We start from the raw sequence: 19649 nt of genomic DNA, 5'->3' as shown, positions 1-19649 counted from the left end.
TCAGAATGTTGTTTTTCTCCCTGGAAAATGTTTTAAAGCTGATAAGGTTATGGTGCATTTATTAAGTGGTAGGTGCCTCCCGAAGTTTCTTTTTTATGCATACAGTATCATTTTGTAACTATAATTCATGTATGTTTTCAATACTGATTAATATATAGCCTATATTTTACTTACAATTAGACCAGAGTATTTTAAAAAGAAGCCAGCACAGAGACCTTCTAAAGAGGTTTAAATGTGTGTTATGTTTTGTTAAAAAAAAAAAAAAAATGTATACATATATATTAAAACACCGGGTCTCTACAACGCGTTATATCAGTGTTCAGATACCTCTCGACCTCCTTACCCAGCATGATGCCGTTACTATGGAAACAGCACCTAAGTACACAGGCACCTTACTGGCTGTATCCCTGGCAAGCCAGCCTATCAGAGCTTTCTTTATTAAAGAAACATGGCCCCCCTGAATACGGAAGATAAACAAGCGAAAGCTTAACTTGGTATTGCCTGACTTGCAAATAGAGTATAATTTACGGTATGTAAATACATGTAATTGTTTAATGTCTGCCAAAGTTAGTGATAGAGTTCTCTTTTAAAGTGCATAACATTATTATGAGAAAAAAGAGCTATTCAAATGTGGGGCTTACACTAATATATTGTTATTGTTATGTACAATGCATTTGCATTTTTTTAAATGATATTGTTAATACTTTGCCATTAATTCTATGATGTGCCAGCATTGTATACCGATATTTCTTTACAAAATACGCAATGGGACTTCATTAAATGATGAGACATTGCAATACATATTTGAGTTTCGTTTTGTTTGATTATTGTCCGATTTAATGTCGTAGCTTAAATAATTATTATATTATATTCGTTTTTAGATTTCAACATGTACAGTGGTCTACTTCCCCCTGGTATGAATGAAAGTGATGTGGAATTAAGTTCTGACGATGAAATTCAAGTAGACTCTGCCAGAGACAGCGACATTAATTCCAAGAAATCTGTACAACAAACAGGCTCTGAAGCAAAACTGGATAACTACCTCGATTCAAAATCTAGTTCAGTATCGGAGACCACCACCATCAATATTGAGGAAGTCGAGCAGAGTGATGCTTTTTCAGAGGAGTGTCCAGGAGGAGTTTCTCTTCAGCTATGGACAGTAGGTTTTAACAGTTACCAAAGCGATAACCTGATTTAAATGGCCATGATCTGATTAACACGTTTCAACTAATCCTTTCGGTGTAAAACAGTCGGTACAAATAAGTAAAAATCACGTTAACGTTAACCGCAGTTAAGGTTATTGTCATTATTTCAGTCAGTAATATGTTTTTATGCAGTGCATGGGGAAGGCAGCGTCAGGATAGCCAGTCCAGTACGTAACTAATACGTACCACCAGCAGCTCTCGTAAGCATTACTAAGCTCTACTGAGGTATTTGTTTATTAAATAATACCTATAGTAAAAATTGTTAAACCTAAAGTTGTAGTTCAAAAACTAATGCGGTTACCCCTTTTATTTAAGCATTTTTTTAAAATAAATCTACAAGATTTCATTCAAATATTCAAATGATATGGTCTAATTTTTATTTATTTATTTGTTTAAATGTGGGTAATTATCTTTAAAGTGATCGTAGCCAACACAGGTAGTTCCATGAATCTTAACTGTTGAGCACTCAATTGTCCAGTTCTAAAAGAAACATGCTATTGTAAACGTGTGTTTATTTTTAAATATGATATCTGGTTAAAGTAACCTTTTGATAACAGTGTGTGTGCGTGCGCCTGTGTTTGGTCAGTTCTCATGCTTGGCCATTTCAACTGGAGTGTATGTCATATCACAAGGTGATAATGACACAATCTTGGAAAACCACACACTGCACGTGCACAGAAATAGCAGTGAAAGCCAGTGACTTTCTTTACACTATTATTAGGTTGATTGTTCTGGCTTAATTTAATTTCACAGCCCGATTTAACTTTAATCAATGCATATTTTAAAATAAAATCTCCTTTTTATTGAAAAATTCAACCACTGGCAAATTGTTTCCAGGAAATTAATTTCCAGTGGTTGGTTTAAACAAATGAAAACTCAACAGTCGCTGCCAGTAGAGTACATGGAGTCAGAGTAGCATATCTTCAAAGCGTGTTTGTTTAAACCAACAGTATTATTTTTACCAGAATTGACACAGCTGATTTTAGTATTATAGCCCTCCTTTTGTAAGTAATCCTCATTTTGAGTATAGTGAGGTATGGTGAAACTGATGCTTTGGTTGTGAAGGAAAGAGATTGGAGACCTTGTTGTACTGTAGTTGCAATTTTATTTCAGTGATTCTACACTGAAGGTGTTGCTGCTGGAAAAGAAATGGGTCCATCTACATTCAGATTAACACGGTTCAAGTTCTTGACAGACCATGATTTAAACATATACATTTTCAGAATATTTAAAGTCTTGCCTGTTTAATATCGTATTACTGTATGTTTGTTCTGCTTAGATCATGCTTACTTATTCCAGCAAAAATTGCTTCTGAGAAGACTCTTCAGAGCTGACTGTGTATATGAGAGTTGAGCTGTGAAATGAAGCCTGGACTGAAGCATAGTGCATTCCTGTGCAACACACACTTTTCCTCACCATCAGTCTTGAGAAGTATTTCTGTTGAAATGCCAGGAAAAATCAATCAAGATTATATATATATATATATATATATATATATATATACACACACAATATTATATATGGTATTTGTCTTGATTTTTGCTGCCTTTTACAGTCTTCTAATGTGTTTATTGTGATTTAAGAAATTTAAAGCGCTTCAGAATAAAAGGTCTGAAATGAAGGCCTCGGAACAACTTGGAAGAAGGAAGCGAAAAAGAAAACGGAAAAAAGGTATTATTGAAAACCATGCAGTCGTAGTAGCTGTGTAGTTGATATGCTCATAATTAATAATGTAACTGCCTTGCTCTGTCACAGACTTATTTCCCTTGTATTTCTATTGTGAAAATCTTCCAGTGTTCAGAGCATTAAAACTGACCTCATTACTTCTCAAATTTCTGAGATGCAGGGTTTTATTTAAGTGATATAGCCACAGATCTAAATACCATTACTAAAATCATTAAAACTAAGTATCTAACAGTGTATGCTTGTCTCTGTAGTGCATTTCTGTCTGTAAAAATATAGGAAGGGTCTAGTATTTAATGGTTTTAAAGAAGGCAGTATTGAGACCTGCCACCATTTAGATAAACTGAAAAGACATAATTTTGTTTTGCAAGATAATATGAACTCTAGTGGTACTTATGTGATAGATAATACAGCCTACTGTAAGACAAAATTATTTTCAGTTTTATTTCAAATAAAAATTTAAAATAGAATGTAGCCTTTTTTTATTTCTATCAGCTCAGGGTCGGCGTCAAGGGGGGGTGCAAGAGATGCAACTGCACCCAAACCCAGCCCTGAGTACATTTCTTTTTTTTCTGAGCCCACTTTAATGACTAGACGAAAAAAATATATAGGTGCCGCCTACTTCACTGGGATTAGAAGAAAAAAAAAGAACTGGACAGCCTGATTTGGCGAAACCTTTCTATCTTTCTGCTCGAGGAGCAGTTCCGCAGGGTGAAACATGGTGGAGCCCTGCAGGTACAGCTGTGGCCAAAAGTTTAGCATCACCTACACTTTTTTTTGCATTGAGACAATTATCATAATTTAGATGTTTTATTTAACATCATGTAGTCAAAGAAACTGCAGAACAGTATCGCAAAAGTCTGCTGGAAGCCATAATAGTCACATTTTTTAATTGTTGTCAGTTTTTTGTTAAGTATGCAAAACTACAAAGCAATATTTAATTCAATATGTTAACGTAGCATTGTTCCACAGGCTTCATTTGACTCTAAAGCAAAGTTATTTAATTAAATAGGGAGATGCAAAACCTTTTGCCATAGCTGTACTGCTAATTGACTGTATTATTTAGGTAAATTATAACTGCACATGCAATACTGGCAAAATACAATAAAAGTAGACTTGATTTATAATGGTCTGTACTGTATAGCGAGAAGTTTTTATACATTTAACCTATAATATTAATTGTATAGTTTATTACATATTATTTAACTGTTGCTTGGAAGTTTGTCTAAAAAAAATCATTACAATGCACAAGCAGCTTCTGTCCGCCTCACGAAATTCCGCCTTAACTAACGGATGGTCAAAAGTCAGTATTAAAAAAAAAAAAAAAAAAAAATTGCTTTTGGGACATTAATTGTTAAGTTTGTTCATAGTTTGTACTGTGGGCTAGGTTCTGAGATGCACGTGTTTTTTTTTTTAATAGAAACATTTTCATGCTAACTTTTGTTCTTGATAACATTAATTTAAAAATCCTATTGATGGCTATGATTAATACGTTTTGTGACAAATTTGAAACTTAATATATTTCAATGTTAACTAAATTTAGTTATTAATCAAACTGATTAATCTTGTTACAAAATTGATTTATTAAAATGTTTGGATATACATGTACTGGTACAGTGCTTTGTTTTTTTTTGTTTTTTTTTTTAAATATATAATAGTCTTGCACCAGGGCCAAGTAAAGCACTGTATCAGCTGCATTCATTAACTAACTCCCCTCTAAATACTGAAGCCCCTGTGGTAAAAAGCAGCTAACTGGCCGCCTTAGTTCAGTATGGCTATTGGCATAATTATACATTTCTAATAATGGCTAGTCCTGTTTGTTTTTCCAAACAGGAGGAAATCAAGCCTGTGCAATACTTGAAGATGAGATGCAAAATGAAAGGTACGGTACCATAAATACACAGATGTAAAAGAAAACTCTGGTTATCTTAAAGAGGACCTTAAAAAACTTCAGCTATCTTACCATCATTAAAAAAAATAAAAAATAAAACTCTCTCTCAAGTTATGCATGTTTATTATTTTTCCAGGCTTATTATTTTAACTCTAGTCAAGTGCTTTATCTTGGCACCACACTATAAATTAACGTCCTGTGTAGCAGATACTAGTACCCAGTACTGCTGCACACAGCAAGTGAATTTATAGTGTTGCGGCATTATAAGAGAGATGCAAGAGTGTTGTTATGCAGGAATTTATAGTGTTGTGGTGTTGTAAGAGAGATGCAAGAGTGTTGTTATGCAGGAATTTATAGTGTTGTGGTGTTGTAAGAGAGATGCAAGAATGTTGTTATGCTGATGAAAAGTAATGACCCTTTTGTTTTTTCATTATCATATAGCACTTTAAAAACAAAGACAAATAAATACATCTCACTTGATCAAATACATTAGTTAAACACGTGTAATCATAATATGTCCCCTCTACAACACAACGTCATTCTACTAAGCATTTTACCAGTATGTGCTTGTGATGAGTCAAAGGGGTTTCGGTCTGTGATTCAGCCTCCCGACAGTAGGTGGCATCAAACCAACTCGGGACTTCCCTTACCAAGATCTCGTGACCATGGCAAAAGTCATCTTTTTGAGGGGCGGCACCTTGGTGAGGGGCGGAAGTACGAGTATGTAACTTCCAGCCACTGGAGTCAAGTGAAGGATAAGGACACGTGTCGGTTGGGGATTGGTGTTCCACTGACTACAGAGGCGGGACATTACATACTAAAGGGAACGTACTACTGTGTTCGGGGTTGGTCCGAAAGAAAAAGTAGGAGGAGTCACGGTGAAGGGAGATACTGATTTTGTGCAGCGGGTTTTTTTTGAAATACTAACATTTCTTTTGTCTTTTTTTTGTTTATGGTCACGACGAAGACAAATTAAAGACGTGTCATCAGTTTGTTTTGGATTTCACCCCTGCACTCCTTCCCTCACACCATTTTGTTTTTTCGTTTGTTATTTAATCCTTTTTGTGGTGTATAGAAAATAAAAATAAATTATTTTATTTCTGTACACATAAATTACTGTCTGGACATTCCATTTAATACACTCTCGCCTCACAGTGCTGCATTTTTTTTTTTATTCTGAACAGTTTTGACAACAAGATCATTTTTTTTTTCCCTAACAGTATCTTTTGTACCAAAAGAGAAATACACTTTTGCCAATAAATCTAGAACTTGTCATGATTAACAAACTATATTCATAAAAAATGGCTTGTATATTGTCATACACCAAGTGTTAAGCTGGATATTCAAGTTGCTTTGTAAAAAGTGGGTCAAACGGTTCACTCCACAGCAATTTGCTCACTGCAGTTCAAGCCAAAAAGAGTAAAATGTTGTTGAGTGGTGTATATCATGATCATAAATAAAACATACATTTAGAGAAATGCAGTTTAAAGTGTTGTCTTTTTTTTTTGCAGCAAGCAGCAGTCTGAGCGTGAAGCACATTGGAATGGGCTTAAGCAGTACTTTGGAGTAAATGATAGGCTGGAACATCCTGCCTGCAGCAGGCCTCTTCCCATGGTAATTATATATTTTCTGCAATTTTTCAGGAATGGTGTGGTTTTTACATTCCGATATACAGATGGAATGTACTTTTCCTACCTGGTGACTGTGAAGGACAGAAGTACAAGCTTCTCATTGCTTAATACCAGATTTACTAAATGATTAATACATTTTTTTTTTTTAAAAAGGCTTGCCAGGATTTTGCATTGTGTTATGCATGCTGTTGTATTTAACTCCAATCATCTGCTTTAAAAAAAGTCTGCAAGCAGACAAGGGAGTGGTAATTCTATGGTTCTTTTAATTTGCATTAAAAATAATATGGATTTTTCTTCATTCATAAATTTTTTTATGACAATTGCAATGTATGATATGGTACACTGTGCCCTATTAACTGATGAGTTATTAAATATTTGTAAATTTCGTTTATACTGTTTAAGGTTGATTTTCTTCTTTAATGTGTTGCGTCAAATGTAGTGTTTTAAGCTACTGAAACCTGGAAGTCTCTGCTCTGGGAGACTGACCAGTATATAGTCCTTAATGAAGTATTGTGATTTTAAAGTGCTGTCCAATTTTTTATTAAAAAAAAAAAAAAAATGTGTGTATATATATATATATATATATATATATATATATATATATATATATATATATATATATATATATATATGAGTGAGAAACCTTAGCACTGGGATGAATGTTTTGTGATATGAATAGGGCAGTCATTGGAAGAGCACAGTGCTTTACTACCTGTTCTCCACACTGAAACCTGCATTAACCTGCTTGCAGAGAGAGGGTAGGGCAATCATTGGAACAGCACAGTGCTCCTGGGGAAAGGTGCTCAAAACAGGGTTTGTGGGAGAGGAACTTAACATTGGATTACACGTGTGACTATTGCACTCTGTTGTCTCCACCTGCTTGTATTTACATCTGGACCAACATTGTCGAAAGTGCAACATGATTTCTCTGGCTTCAGGATGGTTGTATTTTGGGAAACGGCATTTCTCAGTGTAACACTGAGAAATGCCCAGTACCTGAGTGAGAGATTTCATCTTAGAAATTGGTGTATTGAGCTTCCTGTCACAAGAAATAACACAAAATGAAAAAAAATTAAATAAAAAACACAAGACCGCTTCAGGGTTTATAATGACCAAAACATTTTAACACTCATTTCTGTTGTTTTGCCAAATAATGTTTTAAAGTATACGCTAGAGCCTATTGTTTTTAATGACATGATTGTTCAGACATCAAGTACACATGAATTCCAGATGTTTTTGAGAATTATTTTATTATGCTCTTTAAAATGGACTTCTAGAAAAGTAAATAAAATGTTACATTTTTTTTTATCAAATACTATATCCAAAATAGTCAATACATACACATTTCTTTTGGTAAAACTGTATGAAGCAGACAAACAAAATATTGAAATGCCATACTTAGATTCCAATTGTATTATTTAGCTCGATTTGCGGATATGGAATCTCCAGTCCGACTGTACAAACTGTACATATATCACGCTTCTATTTTAATATTTGAATATATATTGTGGTGATTAACTTTTTTCATAATACTGATACAAAATGTATGTACAGCATGATATCAAAGGTGTGTGTTTTTTTATTTATTTATTTTTTATTAGCAGTTAGTTATTCATATGTTGTCATAGTAGATACATGCATCTAGTTAGAAACAGGTACATTTACATCCAACAGAAGTTATAGATCACATTTGCCTTTAAAATGATGTAGATTTTATTGAACTAACTTTGAATTTTCTTTACATGGATTTTAAAAGTACTAGGTATGCATTTCACTAGCATTTGCAAAACCAGCTTTCAGGACTTCACAGGTTTAGATGTAAGGGTACAAGGGAGCCGTCAGTACAGCACTCATTGTAGCCAGGAATTATCTTCTGAAGCACAGCTCCTCTGACACATTTGCAAGCAAGATTGGAAAGGAGATGGGTTGATTTCTGTTACAGATTATAATTATAAAGACAAGCAGTTATGTCCATCAAATCTCTTAAGATATTTTAATGTAGTCTGCTTTCAAATACACAATCAGTTTCCTAATGTGTTGTTACAGTAAATGTACTGCTGGAAACACTTATGGGAAAGTATGAAATGACTCTTGTGTCTCAACATTTCTTTTATGTTTAGTGTTTCTTAAATAGATTAATATTACAATGTAATTTCGTGAATTATTTTGGGCAGCAGTCATGGTGTAAAAGTACATTATAAAAAATGAAAAGCACAGAAAGCCCTACACATTGGTTTTTAAAAGTGTGAATGGCATAATTTCAACCAAGACTTTTTTTTTTTTTTTTTTTTTTTTTTTTTTGCTTGATATTATCTAGTTTGACAATTTGGTAAATTAGCTAAGTGGTATTTCATCTGAAATCTTTGCAAAGTTATGTGTCCAACTGTGAAGGCTGATTTATTGAAATAGGCATATTTCACTGTTTAATGGCAGTATATAATTAAAAGCACCAGTTCTACATTTATTAATCTCCTATACCATTTTTAGATTTCGTGCCTACTATCTAATCAAAGTTTCTCTTTTGGGAAAGAAGGAATCTACATATTTGTTCTGAAAGAAGCAATCATATTTTTAAAAAATGCCTGTGGACATTTTTTTTTACTTGCTTGTTCTTTGAAATGTATTTTTTTTTAATCGCTTTTTTCAGACAAGCCTAGAAAAGAACATTGACAAGGCCATAGCTGAAGGGGACCTAGTACAAGCTGAGGCACTGAGTGACAGGCTAGCCACTCGTGAGGTAAGTTATACTGATAATGAATCTGGGGGTCCTTTTTCTATGACAAATTACACTAATAGTTCTGTAACCATAAGCTATTTAACTGGAACTTACTGATAAAGCCTTTTTGGTTAGACACAGATCCTGCAGCCCTAAAAATCCATTTCATATTAGAAATGAGTTCATGTAAATTCTTTTTTTTTTTTTTTTTTTTTGATGTTTAGTAATGTTTAAAACACTTTGATTCTTCCTTAATAGAGGGTATAGTCTCTTAAAAAAAATGAACTCTTAATAAAAGCTTCTAGTATGGTTGTATACCTTTTGAAGTTAAATATGTGACTCAGAAAGGAGGCCAATATGATCTAAATTGTAAGTTTCATAAACTTGTACTGCAATACTAAAAAGCAGGACTTCTGCGTGATTAGCATACGAAGTCACAAGCGGTCTAATATTATGCCATTTCAGAACTTCAGCTAATTCACCATTGCATTTGATCATTTCCTGAAATATTTAAATGGCTGCAAATGAATTGTGCTCATACAATTAAAACATCTAGAAAACCACCAATTGTAATTAAACTTTCTGGGGGAAAATCTGGGGTATATGTCTCTTAGGCCCCATTCACACTTGGCTGATATTCCGTTTCCCGTTATGGTTCATTTGAGTTTGGAACGTAAACGAGAAGAATCTTTTATACAATAGTGTTATTGCCATCATGGTAGCATACCTTGAAATTGAAGATGTCACTTCATGGAGATGAAGAAAAGCATTCCGTTGCCTCTTCTGCAGCTGTAGAAATATTGTACTTATGCTTTAGCTAACTGTGATATCGGATGGTAAACTTTAAAAGCTATTTTTTTAAAAAAGATTTAAAAAAAAAAAAAGCCACATTTAAAACAATCGAGAATTAAGAATATTTAACTGTCATATATGTTATATTAGACAGACCTATATAACAAACAATGATAACTTGAGCTTTGTTTTCATAGTAGTGCCAGTAGCTGAGAGACTACAATCTCCGGGTGAAATTTTGTGCAAACAGCAGATCCCACGAGATGATATCTGAACATGAAGTAGGCTATAATAATAATAATAATAATAATAATAATAATAATAATAATAATAATAATAATACAGTGGTAATATAATGGTAGTTTTACTTTAATTTGTAAATTCTGTGACATGAATACATTTTAATTAAGATGCTTATTTGTCCCAGTGCTATGAAGAAAACAAATCTGTTGTGTTCGGTTTTGCCAAGATCGTAATATTGCTACTGCATCATATAGATCAGCTGCATAAGGACCTTTCTACCACAGAATAGAATGTTAAAAAAAAAAAAAAAAAACATAAAAAATGCATGTGGTGAGTAGCTTATGAACAGTAAGTGCAAAACGTTTTATTATTATATTAAATTATATTATATTAAATTAAGGCTTCAGAATGTTAAATTCATATGTTTTTGCATATCATGTATCAAACTGTACCGAGTTTTGTTTTATTTACTATTTATTGGCAATTAGCTGTTTTTTGTGTTCTCAGTACAATTGCAGATGTGTAACGTGAAAGGGAAGTGTTCTCGGTACATTTGAAAAGGTGGAAGTGAACTCAATACATTTCCAAGTGTACTCAGCACACATCCAGTGTGAAAGAGAAACGATCCAAGGAGGTTTCCACTGAAAAGTGCCGAGCAGTGTGAAAAGGAGGTTAAACCATTCTAGCCTTGCTGTTTACTAGTTGGGGTAGATTGTTTGTACCGTATTCCTTCGCATTTAAGACGCAGACCAAATTTACCACCCTCAATTTGAGGAAAAAATAAAACATCAAATAAATATGCTTTTACAAAGATACGCTGTTGTATCGTACAAAACTGACATAAAACTTTGTTGTAGATTAACCACAGAGCTTGTTTATTGTGCTGCACACTGTATAATACTTAAGATGGCATCTCTGTTGTAAACATACCACTCACTCACTTATTGAGTCAAACATCCTGGCAACAGCAAGCATGACACAACAGTCCACGGCATCAGGCAACGTGTAACCGATGAACCACAATAACATTGAACATTGCTGGGCATGTTGAAAAATACGGGGGTCTGATCAGAAGTTACGATCTGTCCAAGCTGTTACTGTTTGTTAGAAATGCTGAAATTCCACAGTGTGCTTGTTTTTTTTTTTTTTTTTTTCAGCATTGTCACGTCGCTGCTTGTGTATGCAGGCAGACACCTTTGTTGTCTTTTCTCGGCAGTCAGTGACGTTGCTGTTTATTGGGAACCAGGTCTTTTGTTGGTGATTTTAATACATGCATCACTCTACTGCACTCAAATTTAAGACGCAGGCTATTATTTTGAAGCAAAAAATAGTTTAAAAGGTGCATCTTAAATTCAAAGGAGTAGAGTATGCCATTTTAAGCTGATTCGTAACTCTTTGCATTGCATCAGAATTTGTTAAGGCGATGCATCTCGCCTGTTTTATAGCATGCCAAATTCCATAATAAATTATTTGGCAACAAGATTTCATATTATCGTTGGGCTGCCATTCAAACTTCAACATTTTAATTTGCAGGTGCACATAACTGCTATTCCTGTGTACTAGGTGCCGGGCTGTCTGTGAGTGCATCTGCCCAAGGCCAGTCAATTGACTGTAACAAAATCAGTTTGAGCATATTAGGGCACCTGTCAAAGGAAAATGAAAAATACTGTGTAATTTGGAGTACTAAATTATTGGGGTGATTGTCAGAGAGTCTAAGTAGTAGTAGTGCTGTCAATAAGTGGATACATGCATGTCTGCTTTTGCTTTTGGCAAATTGGTGTGTTTTTAAAGTAATAAAATAAAACTGCACATTGTTTTTAATGGAGTTTCAGTTCAGTGCAATTGCTACCTTGTTTGCATAGGAAAAAGCCTTAAACTTAAAAAAAATAATAGAACACTACCTGTCAAAAGTTTTAGAACACCTCAATTTTTCCAGTTTTTGTTGAAATTTACACAGTTTAATGTCTCAGTGTACTCTGAAATTAAAGCATAGAACAAATAAACAATTGGAGATAAAAAATAAATCATGGAATCGTTTTGTTTAACAAAATTTAGTCTAAATTTTTTACTCAAAGTAGCCACCTTTTGCAGATATAACAGCTGAACACACTCGTGGCATTCTTTCTACAATGGAAATCAAATATTGTTCGGAAAGTTCTTCCCAACACTGTTGCAGAAGTTCCCACAAATGTGTTGCACTTGTAGGTTGCTTTGCTTTCACCCTTCTGTCCAGTTCATCCCAAACCAGCTCGATGGGGTTTAAGTCTGGAGACTGTGCTGGCCATTCCATGATTTGAAGCCTACCATCTTGTTCTTCTAAGGTAGTTCTGACATAGCCTGGAGTTATGTTTTGGGTCATTATCTTGCTGTAGGATGAACCCCTGACCAACTAGGCGTGTACCAGAGGGTATTGCATGGCGCTGCAAATGCTGTGGTAGGCGTTTTGGTTCAGGGTGCCACTCACTCTGTGCAAGTTGCCGACTCTGGATCCAGCAAAAAAGCCCCAGACTTCATCACGCTTCCTCCTCCATGTTTGACAGTTGGTGTCACACACCGAGGAACCATCCTTTCGCCTACTCGACGGCATACAAAAACCCTGCGTGATGAACCGAAGATTTCAAATTTTGCTTCATCGGTCCATAAGACCTTCTCCTAGTCTTCAGTAGTCCACTGGCGGTGCTTCATGGCCCAGGCAAGCCTCTTTTTCTTATTTTGCCATCTTAGCAATGGCTTTCTTACTCCCATTCAACCTGTCAGACCTGCAGCTCGAAGTCTTCTCTTCACAGTTGAAACTGAGACTTGCTTACTTCGACCAGTGTTAAGCTTGAAGCTGTTGTCCTGTGAGCCGCCTATCATGCAAGCTGTTGGCTCTCAGAAACTTGTCTTCTTATTCTGTTGTGGCTTTGGGTCTGCCAGACCTCTTCCTGTCAGAGTTTTCTCCAGTTTCCAAGTGCCTTTTGATGGTGTAGGAAACTGTACTCACTGACACCTTGGCTTTCTTTGCAATTTCTCTAAAGGAAAGACCTACACTTTTGAAGGTTATAATGGTCTGTCTGTCTTTTTCTTGCCATTATGATAGCAATATACTACTTCCTGCAGTACAATACTGTCCAAATAATTCTTAAGAGGGTGTAGTAACACAGTCTGTTCCAACATTGTTTTTATACAGACAGAGGGTTTGTAAGTAATCAACAAAAGTTGGGACACCTGTAGGAATTGTTAGCATCAACTTTCAAGGCTTAATTTACTTCCATTGCTGCAGAACAGCTGTAAGTTGTTAACCCATTACTTGTTCCCTGAAAAAGGCCTTTTTGTATAACTATGAAATGTACATTATTTTTCATATTTTGGTAACCTCAACTTTTTTTTTTAACCTCTGGCAGTTTACCACTTACCTTTGTACCATTTCAGGTTATTCACTCGACTTGAACTGCTTAAACTTCAATAAAAACTGGAAAAATGGGGGTGTTCTAAAACTTTTGACCGGTTGCGTTCATTCTGCTTTTAAATAACAACTTACATTGATGGTATTTCTGAGTTTTATTTCTTAACTGAACCTGTCCAAACTGCTTTTTAAAGTGTTTTTTACTGCCACCTTTTTATGATGTTTACAATTAATCTGTGTTGTCAAATACTGTGGTTTTCTTAACTGGGTGGTGCTGGTGCTTACTAATAAAAATACATTACATACACTATCTTTCTGGCAGGAAAATAAACGCAGCACCTGAACTTAAATAAAAAAAGAAAATGTAATGTGAAGCTACCTGCTCTTTAATAATGTACATTACAGAGCAGTGTTACCCTGACAGAACCAAATTAATGAACAGTAGAAATGTACCTGTGACTTTCATGATGTGCTGTGTAACTCAAGAGGCTGTCCGTAAAGCAACTCAATGTGCCCTTTCCAGTACTAATTGTTTTCTGATCCATTTCTTTTGTGGAGTAAACGATGCACTTCATTAGCTTTATTCTTTCATTATTCAAGAAACACTTGTGTTGCATAACCGCACGCAAGATGTGTAGTTGTTTTAGTTCCCTTTCAATTCGAAGACGACCACCAATGACATTATGCATGGGATTAGGGATGAAACAGTAGTACATTTCCACAATACAAATAGTTATCACGATAGTAGCGGATATTTTTCAGTTAGTTTTTTAACTGAATAAAAAAAAAAATAACAAGTTATGCCTTTTTTTCTCTGTGGGATATAGTCTGCAACACAAGGTAGCTACAGACTTTTAAAAAGAGCAAGATTCTAGCAAGAATGAAAAAAAACTAGCACACAGGTGGAAGAAAAATCATCTTAATGAAATTGTCCTTATATTATCATCATTTAGTTGCAAAAAACGATACCTTTATTTAAGTCTGTCAGAATAGGACTGCAAGCTTTTTTCCTCCTTCTGCCTTATTTACACATTTATTTAAATGTACTTAGAAACAGTACATAATTACAAAATATGAAGCATCTACTTATTTCAATACATTTAAAGTACTTGCTTTACACACATACTGCTAACTGTTCTTAATTCTTTTTCAAATAGTCTGCAAAATAAATACATTATTTTGTACTATACAGCCTGTAAGTATGGAATAGAGCAGTATGGGCATGATGTTCTTTATGCATATTCCTTTTTTGTCGTTATTTCATTTAGAATTTAAGAAAACACATTTCAATACCATTTACCTGAGGTAGCCTGTTTGTCTGGTGGCATAATAGCTCATAATGTGTACATTTTAATGAACATATTGAAATTATATACTAATAATTGAGGGTGAAACAGAGGACAGTATAGGGGAGGCGCCGCACTGGAAAAAAAAAAGTATGTTATTAAAGTGACCTTGCTTGTTGACTGATGATGTTTTCTAACTCCTCCGGGTGCGAAGTACGGAAGGGCACATTTTGAAGTTCTTCGTTGTTCTGCTTTTGCCACATTCAGTGGATTGGATGTACATCCTGGTACTGCATTACCCCACTATATATTTTTTTGTAGTGAAAGCACACACTAGGGCTGTCATTTAAGCCTCAAAATAGCAATCGATTTTTTGGGCACACAAAATATAATCGTTCTAGTAAATATCGATGATTGTACCATACATTTTCGCTTCATTCCTCTTCCTGTGACATTATTATTTCAATGTCATTGCAGTTAAGTAAAAGCTGTGCACAACAATTGAATGCAAGGGGTAATTACATCTTGGTAGCGTCAAGAGAATGGACTGTGTTCTCAGGATGATTTGGGGTGTTAGGCTTGCGCCAAACATAGCGCTTAGTGTTGAGGCCAAAAAGCTGTATTTTGGTCTCATCAGACCATAGAATTTTCTTCTACTTGGTCTCAGTATCTCCCACATGCCTTCTGGTGAACTCTAGCTCTATTTGACTTGTGGACTGTAACTCCTTTGGAGTTGCCTTAGGCCTCTTGGTGGCCTCCCTGACTAGTGCCTTTCTCGCCCAGATACTCGTTTTGGAACACTACCTGTTCTAGTCCGATTCACAGTTCTGCCGTATTCTCTCCATTTCTTAATAATGGACTTTACTGTGCTCCAGGGGATATTCAATGCCTTGGAAATGTTCTTATATCCTACCCCTGATTGGTGCTTTTGAAGAACCTTATTCCGGATTTGCTTTGAATGTTCCTTCGCCTTCATGATGTCGTTTTTGTTAGGAAATGTACTAACCAACTGTGGGACCTCCCAGAGACAGGTGTATTTAACTTGAAATCATGTGAAACACCTTAATTGCACACAAGTGGACACCATTAAACTAATTATGTGACTTCTAAAGACAATTGGTTGCACCAGAGCTTATTTAGGTGGGTCATCGCAAAGGGGGTGAATACTTCAATTATTTTTTGTTTTATATTTGTAATTAATTTAGAACAACTTGTAGATTTTATTTTTCACTTCAACATTATGGACTTTTTTGTGTTGATCAGTGGCAAAAACTCCTAATTAAATCCATTTTGATTCCATGTTGTAACACAATAAAATGTGGAAAAGTCCAAGGGGGGGGGGGGGGGGGGGGGAATACTTTTGAAAGCCACTCAACATTTGACTACTTAATATATCTATATTTTTTTGTAAAGGCCTGACTAAACATGCAACGGTACTTCAGTGTGGACACTTTGAGCTGGATTAATTAAAACGTTTTTGAGTACGGTTCTCAAGACCGGTTATGTACTGTGGACAGGGCCCAAGTCAAGCAGACAAACGATTTGGCTTTTTTCAGAGTACACTGAAGAAGGCACTAGCCGAAACATTTGGCAACATGACTTTGTTTCTTATACTTCATTTAGAAGGCTAATACAATGACATTTGAAGCAACTGTACTTGCTCTTCATCAGATATTTGAGCTTAGTAGAAAAAAGTAATGGAATGTAATATTTATTTGTTTCTATAAGGCTTTATTCATTTCAGTTAATTTCATCAAATAATATAGATTGTTTAGGGTAGGGCTAAGGAAAGGTCACGTGTGTGTGACAAATCATTACCATTTTGCTAATTTGCATACGCTTTGCATTGTGTTTTGTATCTTTTACGGCCGTTCTGACAGCGCTCATGAAAAAGATGCCATCGCCCAGAGTGAAAGGAAATTTTTCTACCAAATGTTTCTTAAACCTCATTACGTTTAGAAAAACATCCTCAATCACACATGTGCCAGCAGAGGAGGTTGAAGTAATCACAATGAGCGATCACATACTGTTTATGCAAAAAAAAAAAAAAAAAAAAAGACACACGGGGGAGGGGGGAACTCTACATCAAGCAGTTCTCAGAAATTCTGCTGTGATGTCGACACAAAATGTGCTGCATGTAAGTGTAAACAGTGGTCAAAAATTATGGACTGAGTGGACTAACACTGCTTCTAAAACACAGAATAACTATGAGGCACTCAGATATAGATAACATTTTTTAATTCCTAAGAACTGTTTTCTTGCAGGAAATCCGTGTGCTGACTGACCCTTACTCACAAGTGCTTTTTACTGCATATAATTCATTATATGTTCCTATTTTGCCAGAAGACATGCCATTTGTTTTGTTTGAAAAAATAGATGTAAAGAAATGTTTTAAAGTTTTAAAATTTAAGTCACAATATTCCTTTTTTTCATATGCCGTAGAAGGCTAAAGAAATTAGATTAATTTATATATTTAAATTTGCTAAAGTTCGCAAAACCAAATGCAATGTACAATCATCTTTTTCAGACAAAAAAAGAATGGGTTAAGAACAAAAAAAATCGATATTGGTGTTGTTAAAATGCATTACCCTGAAACTTTTTTTTGGTCTGATAGAATGCATAAATAATAATAATAATAATAATAATAATAATAATAATAATAATAATAATAATAATAATAATAATACTTTTTATATAGCGCCTTTTATAGTGGACCACCATCGCAAAGAGCTTTACAAGATACGAGACTAGGGTATGTGAACTGTGAATCAGCTGCAGAGTCACACAATGGGCCAGTAGCTGAGCTGGGAAACATGACACAATCTTAACTAATTGTTAGTAATTGGCTTTATACATCTTAAATAATAAATAGTGAGAAAACAAGAATCTATCTCTTAGTTATTTTTAAACCCTTTGCTTAGCCCTACCTTAATTTTTATTTTTAATCCTTTATCAGTTGAATATTGAAGTGATTTCGCCAAAACCTTTTAAGACTCGCTGTTTCAATGCTTGATCTGTGTGTTCTTTCATCTGAATCCAAGAACACACAAAAAAATGTATAGCAGGTTACTTTGAAATTAGCTTGTTATTAAAAAGAAAGAAATTCTCTAAGTAATTAACATTAACAGCACTGTGTCACAAAGCATTTTTGCCTTTGAAAAGCAACTTTAATCTATAGGGAACATTCTGTTGATCCTTACTACAAATAATCCTACCCCCCTTCATCTTGGGGGAAGTAGAATATATTATATATATATATATATATATATATATATATATATATATATATATATATATATATATATATATATATATATATATAAATATATATAATTTATGTAAACGTGTATGCCACATTTTAGCTTTCTGCATTTATCTACAGTAACACTTACCCAATTATAATGGGGAATGGTTTGGACATTCTTTGTCACAAGTATATACAGTGCCTATAGAAAGTCTACACCCCTTTGAACTTTTTGCACATTTTGTTGTGTCAGTGCCTCAGAGTTTCATGCATTTAAATGAGGATTTTTTTCCACTTCTCTACATACTCCACACTGTTAAGGGGAAAAAAGTTAAATATTAAAAATATAAAACTGAAAGATTATAATTGGATAAGTCTCCACCCCCCTGAGATAATACTTGGTGGAAGCACCTTTGGCAGCAATTGCAGCTGTGAGTATGTTGGGATAGGTCACTACCAACTTTGCACACCTATATTTTGCAATATATGACAATTCTTCTTTACAAAACTGTTCAAGCTCTGTCAAGTTCCTTGGGGAGCGTTGATGGACAGCAATCTTCAAGTCATGCCACAAATTTTCGATTGGATTTAGATCGGTGCTCTGACTGGGCCACTCATGGACAGTTACCTTTTTGTTCTTTAGCCACTCCAATGTAGCTTTAGCTGTGTGCTTTGGGTCGTTGTCATGCTGAAAGGTGAACTTCCGTCCCAGTTTCAGCTTTCTTTCAGAGAGCAGCAGGTTTTCCTCAAGGACATCTCTGTACTTTGCTTCATTCATTTTCCCATCTGACAAGTGCCCCAGTTCCTGCTGATGAGAAACATCCCCATAACATGATGCTGCTACCACCATGATTCACAGTAGGGATAGTGTTCTTTGGATAATGCGCTGTGTTGGGTTTGCGCTAAACATAATACCTTCATTTAGGCCAAAAAGTTCAATTTTAATGTCGTCATACCACAAAACTTTATGCCACATGGCTACAGAATCTCCTGAGTGTTTTTTTTGCAAACTTCAAGTGGGATTCAAGGTGGGCTTTGAGTAATGGTTTCCTTCTTGCCACCCTACCATACAGGCCAGATTTGTGGAGTGTTTGGGATATTGTTGCTCTTGCAAAGTTGCCATTTGCCTCTTGGTAGCCTCTCTGATCACTCTCCTTCTTGCTTGGTCTTCCAGTTTGGAGGGATGGCCTGAACTGGGCATAGTCTTGGTCGTGCCATACACCTTCCACTTCTTAATAATCGTCTTGACCGTGCTCCAAGAGATATTCAAGGCCTTTGATATTTTTTTATACCCATCCACTAATCTGTGCCTTTCAACAGCTTTGCCCTAAAGTTCTTTTGAAAGCGCCTTGGTGCCCATGGTTGAGTCTTTGCTTTGAAATGCACTACCCAGCAGAGGGAACCTACAGGAACTGCTGAATTTATCCAGAAAGCATGTGAATCACTACAATTTAACACAGGTGGAGGCTGTGTGTGTGTTTTTGAAGGCGATTGGTTACACCTGAGCTAATTTAGGATTGCTGTTACAAGGGGGATGGGCACGTATCCAACCAAGCTATTTCAGTTTTTATGT

At 35.1% G+C, this 19649-nt stretch overlaps 1 protein-coding gene across 1 annotated transcript in view; it reads left to right on the top strand.

Annotated features, from left to right (window-relative positions):
- Positions 1-441: 441 nt before the first annotated feature.
- fam204a (family with sequence similarity 204 member A) overlaps positions 442-19649 on the top strand; it is a 45654-nt gene continuing 26446 nt past the window's right edge. Inside the window, exons 1-6 of the mRNA XM_041269473.1 lie at positions 442-529; positions 882-1159; positions 2789-2876; positions 4722-4770; positions 6291-6393; positions 9058-9147. Of these exons, the coding sequence (XP_041125407.1) occupies positions 890-1159; positions 2789-2876; positions 4722-4770; positions 6291-6393; positions 9058-9147 (600 nt within the window). The 5' untranslated portion in view covers positions 442-529; positions 882-889. The remainder of the gene's footprint in view (positions 530-881; positions 1160-2788; positions 2877-4721; positions 4771-6290; positions 6394-9057; positions 9148-19649) is intronic.

This window comes from Polyodon spathula, chromosome 13, assembly GCF_017654505.1.
Source record: "Polyodon spathula isolate WHYD16114869_AA chromosome 13, ASM1765450v1, whole genome shotgun sequence".
NCBI classification, from domain to species: domain Eukaryota; kingdom Metazoa; phylum Chordata; class Actinopteri; order Acipenseriformes; family Polyodontidae; genus Polyodon; species Polyodon spathula.
This window is presented reverse-complemented; position numbering and strand designations above follow the sequence as displayed.